Here is a 9,314-nt window from a genome sequence, read left to right as displayed (position 1 = left end):
ATTTTTTTTAAATCCCGTTCACGTCCACAATGTGAGCACTTCATATTAAAGATATTACAAAATGAACCAACAGTATTACGGACCGTAGTAAAATAATTTTAACAATTCAGTATTCACTAAAATAACGTCCACAACGGCACAACGCCTGACAAGTGACTGAATTACAGAAAATAGGAAAAGCAGGATTAAACAGTAACGATAATAATTGTTAAATTCATATCATGTTATACTATTTGTATATAATATTTTATAGTATTTTTGTAAATCAATAAATCATACGACAACATACATACACACACACACACACACACACATTTTCAGCCGATGCTCTGCACGAAATTCTATTTTTATCTCACTGATATAGTAATATGACTATTCATTATATATTCCCATTCTAGTATTGTTATTAATGATAGTTGAACTATTGAAATACGATTTCGTTTTATCGCGAATCAGCTAAACGGCCGAAACGTTGGTAGTTGGGTATTTGATAATCGGGATTCGGATTATTACTTTATTAGTTACTAGGTACTTTACTAGTAGTTCCGATATATAATTATAATTATTTTTTTTTTGGTTTAAACCAAAGTCAGTTAAAATTTAAACAATATATAATATATATTATAATATTACCTATATAGTAATATTATCATCAATAAAATAATTTTTAGAATTTGCCTATAATATAAAAATGTCCTGAATTAGAAAGAAATTCGATAATAATGATAATTCTAACATAGGATTAATTGCGATTTGCACATAATCAAATAATATCTTATTATTGCATACAAAACGTGACTTTATTTTCGTCATAACTTATAGAGCTGTTTATAAGTTAATCGTTAATCTATGTTATTCAGTCTTTAATGATTGTATTTATTTGTTCATTGTTGCTAACATTGACATGGCTATCAAATTACCATTTTTCATATTACCACCGGTGAACAAGACCAAGTACCTACCCATCTATTAAAATGACACCCACCCCAAACTTTTTGGTGGTTCAGTGAACCACAAAATGCATGATCAAGCCGCCTCTGGGGGACGGTACTCGACAACAACCACACGTTCGATCAACGCTGTTAAGCACGGACGTCAGTCAGATTTTCGGACCATCGGCTAGGGGTATCTCGACAAGCCATACGGCAAGTCAAGGACCAACGGACGATCGGCCAGAGGACTGCGACAACCAGCTGACCATGCAACAGGGCCAGTCCGCACACCCATTTAATACCGACACTTTAGAAACCGCAGCGGAACAACTGCAAAAGTTAAAACTGGCGTTGCCACAAACGAACGACAAAACGTCGTTCGAGGCACGCCTAATGGCGCTCGAGGCAAGCATGACGCGGTTCTTTACGGAATCGCGCACGACCGCCACGCAGCAGCCACACGACTTTGCAGTCCCGCGGTACACCAACCACCCTTCACCGTACACATAACAACTCGTACACACGATAGTTACCAGTCGGGTAGGTCGTATGAGCGCAACGAAGCCGGCGCTCAGCCGAGCGCCAGCCACACTGCCGCCACGAACAACCGACCGTTCTTCACGCGCGACAGTCAACACGACTATACGGGTCACACCACACGCGCGTCACAACACGCGTCATACGAAGCACGCGTACATGAACGTTCGGTACTAATACCGTACGAGGACTTGCGTACAGCAAGAGCCTCGTTACCCGAGTTCACAGGAACTAGGGCCGAGGACCCCGTACGGTTTATAGACAATACCGAGTCGATTTTGACGCAAGCTCGTATACACCCATCGGGTTGGTGCAGGGTGGTCGAGCCGCAATTAAAAGGAACGGCGAGTACATGGTACAATTCTATCAGGGCACTCGACCTATCCTGGACAGAATTTAGGGAGGAATTTTATGAAAATTTCAATAACGCCGAAATTCAGTCTCGATTGCGCGCCGACATCGTGTCAACACGTCAAACGCCCAGACAGTCGTTAATGGAATTTGTGCTGATTAAAAACCAGCTGGCGCGCCGCGTAAATACTGGCCTATCCGAATCGGAGTTGGTAGGTATTATCGCCGGACTAACGCGTGACACTTTCCGTACACACATACGTCTACACCGGCCATTGACGTTCAGCGAGCTGCGACGCATCGCAGGCGTTTTGGACCCGGTAACGGACAACACCAACCCGCCCCCACAACAATGGGCCCCTGAACCTAAAAAAGGGGTGGAAACCCCACAAACAGCCCCCCCGGTCAAAAAAATTTTTTTTGCGAAAGCAACTGATAATACACCACCGGGGCCGTGCAGATATTGTGGGGAACTCCATTGGAACAGTAAATGTCCAAACAGACCGACCACGTCGGGAAACGGCGGGGGAGTCGACGAGGACTAGTCCCCCTCATCGACTCATCACCACCCACTCTCGGTAGTACACACGGAAAAAATAAGCGTAATCGAAAAGCGCGTAGTTCGGTAATTCAACACACAGAACAACCAACTACGAACCTTTTTTCCGTCCAATCACCACTCGGCACCCGTTCACAGACCCCCAACCTACACCACCCCATCATTGAACACACTCACCTCAACGGTGACACGTGTGTTCAACAACAACCGGCTCATGGGGCAGCCACAGGTGTAGGGACAAAGGCAACAGAGACACGGGTGTTCACCCGCACGGGTGACGGAGACACAAGCACACAGACCGCGCTTATCCCCGCATTAGGTCAGTCTGCGCACGTAAGGCAACAGGCGAGCAACGAGGCAACCGATGTTGACAGTATGCACGGAAAAAAATAACTAGGTGAGCTTCAACAAAACAGTTATGTTAAGTATTGATTGGTATTGTTAATCATAATTCAGTTGATAGAACAAAAAAATTTGTATAATATACTCAAGTGAATAACAACTGCAACAAAATTAATTTTGTTAACCGTGATTATTCTGATATAACCATATTCATGATTAAAATAACACATAATTATGTAGCTGTTACAAAATAAAAAGTAAATATAATAATTGTGTAAACGTAGATGAATGATTATGTAGCAATTACTATTCCTTTTTGTAAAAACTACCAAGTGTGATGTTAAAACTACCAACCACTTAGGGTACTATCGTACTGGTAACATATGACATTTTTGTGGTGGAGCTGATATAATACTATAGTTGAATGAAACATCTATTATGTTGTATTTACTCAATTATTGTTGCAAACGTTTGTAATTTGTATAGTGTATACTTTACATAAGAAAATGTTAATGTTAATAGTCACTAGTTGTTTAAACTCAATGTATTGTTAACTTTGAGAGTAATAATGTTGTACTCACTATTGTTTGGTTGTATTAACCAAACGAATTGCGCCAATAACAATTGCGCGTTAAAAATAACATTATTTGGATTGTCCGTTACCTAGTTTTCGTTATCTCTACAATTATGTGGAAAACCCAGCGCTGTGCTAAGGCTAACCACAAAAGACAAAATTCAAACGAGTAATATTGTCCATTGAGTAAACGACAAACACGTTTCACTGTAGTCACTTACTAAAATTTTTTTACATTTGACATTATTTTTTTTCCTGTTCTGTGTCCACATCACTCGTTAATCCACACACTACTTAAATTGTATTGCCGTTTTAATATTTTATAATATTAATATACTAATATAATAATTATGGCTGATTCCGACGTCGTCGATATGCTTCATGCTTGGGGATTGTCAAGCTACATTGATGTTTTTAAAGGTACGTTTTATATAATCTTATTTAATGCAACACTTTTGGCTTTTTAAAAACCCATTGTTTTTTATGACGCAATATAGACTACCTATATAGGAATATACCCTAGTTGGACTGTATAAGTGATCTATTTTACCTTGTTGGTAAATTGTGTGTATTTACAATTGTTTGTTATATAATAGGACCCCGAATAGGACTAATAAGTACTATGTAGGTATTACTTATTTCTTCAATATTTAAAACTGATTGTTACACCAGCTTTTGTAAGTTATGTTTTTCTAAACATAAACTTGCCAAACAGCAATCCTTTAGGTATAAATTGTTAGGTCTAATATGAAACCTTGTTTTTCTGAACTCAATTTACAATTTTTTGATATACTTACTAATACCAAACATATTTTTTAATTTACTTTAACTATGTGTTAGATCATGGAATAGATGTATCTTGTTTAAGTATGCTTGACGAAAATATGCTTAAAGAAATAGTTCCAAAAATCGGCGATAGAGCCAAGCTAAAATCAAATATTAATGATTGGCGTAAGATATTAGATATGACCAATGATAAAGTAAATTTTTTGGTAAGTTAATACCTATTTCTATTTAATGCAATTTAGTAATTACTACATTTTAAATTCATGGTTGAATTTTTTAGTTATTTTATTAGTTTCCTGTAATATTTCCATATATTTTTCTAACTATTTTGGTACTTATATGTTGTTTTTGCTACTCATTAAAAATGTATTCATTTATATTATTAGAATATTTCAAATGATTACCCTCAAGATCTAAATATAAGTATTACACCACCATTAACTATTCCTGAATTTGAAGAAAATATTTTAACTACAAACACTGATAATGAATCTGTAGTTTTGGATAGCGAAACATCAACACATTCTTCTATAGATAGTAAAACAGATGAGGTAGATAGTATATTTTTTGAATTACTTATTTTACCTATGTAGAGTATGTGTTGTTTCCATATTATAAATGTACCTACTATTAGTACATACCAGACTTGAGTTTAGCAGAACCATTTGTGTTGTTAGCTTTAATATTACAGTGAATTGATCTATTATACAACTTAAGTATTAGAATATTAAATTTGTCATTTCATAGCCTTTTATTGATATTTTAATTTCAAAGTCATGAAGTTCTCTTATTAAATAATATCATTGTATCTTAGTTGTATAATTGTTCTAAAAAAAATTGTTTTTAAAAGTATCTTTATTTTTATTAACCTGAAGTTAGACATTGATTTACTTCTTTAGGTTTTAATACAATTATTAAATGTTAAGGGTCTTCCACTACTAGATTATTTAAAAAAAAATTCTGAAGGTCGTGCTATTTTGGCATCCAATAAAACGACACTGGACAATGCTGCCAGAAGAAAACTGTGCAGTATTATAGTAAGAATGGAACTACAAGACGACCCAGAAAAACAATTTAAAACTCCACGTTTACTGAGTCTTTCACAAGAAATCGTTAAAATTTTTCCAGGCGAACATATAAGTACATATTTTATTCCATACATAAATTATGGTAAAATATTTTTATATATTTAAGTACCTTTTAACTTGATTTTTTAAATTTATATTTTATTCAACAGGTCCCATGTTAAAAAAGTCTGCTAAAGGGAAACTTTTAGACTGTTTTAACAACAGGAGGAGGGAATATAAGAAAGTGGGATTAATTGCTAACTCTCCTAAGCATACAGACCATTCACTCCCAAAATCAGCACTACTACTAGCTAGTACCCAACCAGTTGTTTATACTGGTAAAGATTTCAATTTTTTATAGAAAACAAAATACTTATTTTTACATTTTTTTATATACATATATAGATAGTGAAAATGTTGATGAATCTTTATCGTGGCTCCACAATTCTTCTGACCCATGGGATCTTGTTGTAAAACATTGGTCGATTACAAGAGCCACACGTTTAAAAAAAATTTTGGACTCAAATTCTGAAGAGATATCCATAGGTGATTACATGAAGGAGTATCCAGCATTACAAAAACCAGCAGGATATAATCTTGTAAGGCTTAATCAACTATAATATAAATTTTCACATGCTGTTTTAATCTATTGCAATTGCTTTTTTCATGATCAATATTTAAAACATTTTAATATTGGTCATGAATAATGTTATTATAAAAGTCTAAATAAAATGTGTACTTAATAAATGTAATAATTTATATTTTGTAGTATTCATGTAAATATTTCTTATATTTTTAGTTGATTGATGATTTTAACTTCATACATCCTGACAAAATAAACAGCCTTTATGAAACATTTCCATTGTATAAAACAAAAATTTTAGAATTAGCAAAAACTGCATTGTTAAAATTAAGAGGACAATACCATAAAAGGAATTTTGAATGAACATATTGATTTGTCATTAGGTACATAAAGCAAATTTAAATTTTAAGTAGTTTCTTATTATTTAATCATTAATTTTTGTTCAGCAAGCGAAGAAGCATCAGCTATAGCCACGTTTTCTATTTTGCCATTTCTCTTCAGTCCAGCTTCTACCAAAAGAAAGAAAGGAAAAAATAGTTCATGGAAACCTTCGAAGATTGAGATGAAAGATGGTTTTATAACACATTTAAAATCCTACAGTGAATTACAGGAAACAGTAACAAGAAGAAAAAACAAGTATGCTCAACTTGGTTGCACCTTGCAGCCTTTTATCGTAATTGTAGGCCCAAGCATCAATGAAATTGCACAATTTTATGTTTATGTTGATAACACTTATTATATTCTAAACTCAATTGTTGGGGCAATTGATTGTTGTTTCAAAGTTATTCATGCGTTAAATTTAGAATATCCATTAGAATGCCTACAACTTTGGACATTTATTCAAAAGGTTTTTTTTAAAATTAAAACTGTTTGGGACACTGAGTTTGTATCAGTAAATTCACTTATAAGTGATATAGGGATAACTAATGTTTTATAATCAGTATTCATTATTCCTTGTAATTTGTATTCAATTACATATTATGTTGTTCAATAACTCTTGTATTCATTATTCATATATTAATTTTTAAATTTAAATAAATAAATCAATGTGCTTTTATTACATTTAATAACATCATTCATGAAGTTATACAATTGTAATTTTTAAATTTTAAATATACCTGTAGGTTCTTAAAACTTACATTATGCCTTATTGTTTTATTTGTAAAGAAAAGTCACCTAATATTGGGTTATTATGTAAACATTTTAAGTATAAGCACGCTAAGCATGATTTCATTAAATATATCTGTATAGAAAATCATTGTAACCGGTCATTTCATTTATTAAATTCATTTAAAAAACATGTTGCTGCAACTCATTACTCTCAAACATCTAAACTTCCAAAAAACCTTTTTACGACTAGTTTTCATAGTAATGAATTGGCATCATTTAATAGTCCAACAAGTTTTGTCAATACACCTACTTCCATTGAAATGCCACCTATACAGTCTTTATCGGTTGATAACTTTAATAATCCTAATTTGCCAAGTAACCAAATTGAACAATTTTTAGCTTCGTTATATGCAAATTCTCAAATTCCACGTAGTGTTGTACAAACAGTTACTGAAGGTGTAAGTGACATAATAAGAGGTATTAAAGGGTCATTGGTGAATTGCGCTACAGGAATTCCTCCAAATATTTCTGATCATATTAACACTACATTTCAAGACTTTGAATGTCGTTTTTCAAATTTGAATACTGAATATAAGCGAATAAAATATTATACAGATTGTGGTTCTTATATTTCGCCCATTGAGATTATAATAGGACAAAGACTGAATGAAAATAGAAATAACAATACATTTTCCATCATTCCGACTCATTGTACTGAACAATTTATTCCTATGCGTGATGTTTTGAAAAAATTTTTCCAACTAAAAGATATTTTAAAAGATACAATTGACTATGTAAATAAAACCAAAAGTTGCGATGCTGTGTTAATGAATTTTATTCAAGGTAGTGTTTGGGAAAAAAAAATGAAAGATTATGATGAAAATCAAATTGTTTTGCCTATATTTTTATTTTTTGATGATTATGAGGTGGGTAACCCCTTGGGTAGTCATTCAGGTATACACAAATTAGGAGCTGTCTACTTTACTGTTCCTTGCATACCCATTCACCTACAATCTTCCTTGAGCAATATTTTTTTAGCTTTATTGTTTCATTCATCCGACAGACAGCAATTTGGAAATCATATAATATTTAGGCCCCTTATCAATGAGTTGAATTATTTAAAGGAAACTGGTATTGAGATTGAATCTGACGAGTTTGAAGGCAATATTAAATTTGAATTAGGTTTAATTGTCGGAGATAATCTTGGTATTCATAGCATTGCTGGATTTGTGGAAAGTTTTTCTTCGAATTATCCGTGCAGGGTATGTAAAATAAGGAAAGAGGATATGAAAAAACAATGCTACGCTGATATTAATTTAATTAGGAATTTGGAGCAATATAACCTAGATGTTTTTAATGTGATGTTACAACTAGTGGAATTAAAGACGTATGTGTTTGGCATGATGTATGTGGTTTCAATGTGTTGGATCAAAGTGGTATGGACATTATGCATGATTTATTGGAAGGGGTCTGCAAGTTTGATATGGCATTTTTATTAAACTATTATATTAATGAATTAAAAATTTTTTCTTTACAAATTTTTAATGAAAGAATGATTCATTTTGATTATGGGCCAGATAGTAGCAGTAAGCCCCCCGTGTTAAAAATAGAGAATATTCATAAAAATAATATTCGTCTGTCTGCATCTGAAATGTTGGTATTAGTTCGGTATTTTGGCTTATTAATTGGAGATTTTGTTCCCAAAAATGATCCAGTGTGGCACTTATATATACTTTTAAGACAAATTCTTGATTTAGTTACATCTATGTCATTGCAAATAGATTCGTGTGAACTCTTACAAATATTAATAACTGAACACCATGACCTTTATCTTAGGTTTAGTAAACAAAATCTTAAGCCGAAACATCATTTTATGTTACATTACCATACAATGTTAAAAAAATTTGGCCCCCTTGTAGCATTATGGTCAATGAGATTTGAGGCAAAACATAGAATATCAAAAATAGCTGCGAACACTACTAGTAATAGACGAAACATATGTAAAACCTTGGCAATCAAACATCAGTTGCAATTAAACAATTTATTTTTCAAAGGTTCATTACCTTCCCATTTTGAAACAGGTCCTCCTAATATCCTAAGTGACTTGGAATTGGAAGTTTTAAAAAAAAAATTTCAATTTAATTCCGTAGAGTCCATTGTTAAGTGTCCTTGGATATCTATAAAAGGCACCAAATATAAGCCAAAACTAGTACTTACATTAGATATGTATGAAAATGATCTTCCTATATTTGGAATAATAGAAGACATTTTTTTATTTAATGATACTTTGATAATTTTTAAGTGTAAGCACATTAATACTGTTATATTTGATGATCATGTATTTTCATATGAGGTAAAACTAGATGATAAATGTACATTTGTGTATCACCATGCATTGCTTTCTTATATTCCAAATAACATCAGTGTATTACCAAATGGACGTAGTTATGTAACTCTAAGAAGCAGCATTTAG

The 9,314-nt window shown here is 33.0% G+C and overlaps 2 protein-coding genes across 2 annotated transcripts; both read left to right on the top strand.

The window, feature by feature from the left end:
- The first annotated feature begins 2,763 nt into the window (after positions 1-2,763).
- Positions 2,764-7,208, top strand: LOC132935915 (uncharacterized). The gene is given in 9 exon segments (XM_061002555.1): positions 2,764-3,715; positions 4,136-4,287; positions 4,468-4,632; positions 5,008-5,221; positions 5,319-5,486; positions 5,554-5,747; positions 5,948-6,064; positions 6,066-6,114; positions 6,178-7,208. Coding segments are annotated over 9 exon segments (1,620 nt in total). The 5' UTR covers positions 2,764-3,645; the 3' UTR covers positions 6,669-7,208.
- Positions 7,209-8,393: 1,185 nt separating this feature from the next.
- On the top strand, positions 8,394-9,314 carry LOC132933079 (uncharacterized). The gene has a single exon (XM_060999410.1). The coding sequence runs from the start codon at positions 8,394-8,396 to the stop codon at positions 9,312-9,314; it is 921 nt and encodes a 306-aa protein (XP_060855393.1).

This window comes from Metopolophium dirhodum, chromosome 1 (assembly GCF_019925205.1).
Source record: "Metopolophium dirhodum isolate CAU chromosome 1, ASM1992520v1, whole genome shotgun sequence".
Taxonomy (NCBI): domain Eukaryota; kingdom Metazoa; phylum Arthropoda; class Insecta; order Hemiptera; family Aphididae; genus Metopolophium; species Metopolophium dirhodum.
This window is presented reverse-complemented; position numbering and strand designations above follow the sequence as displayed.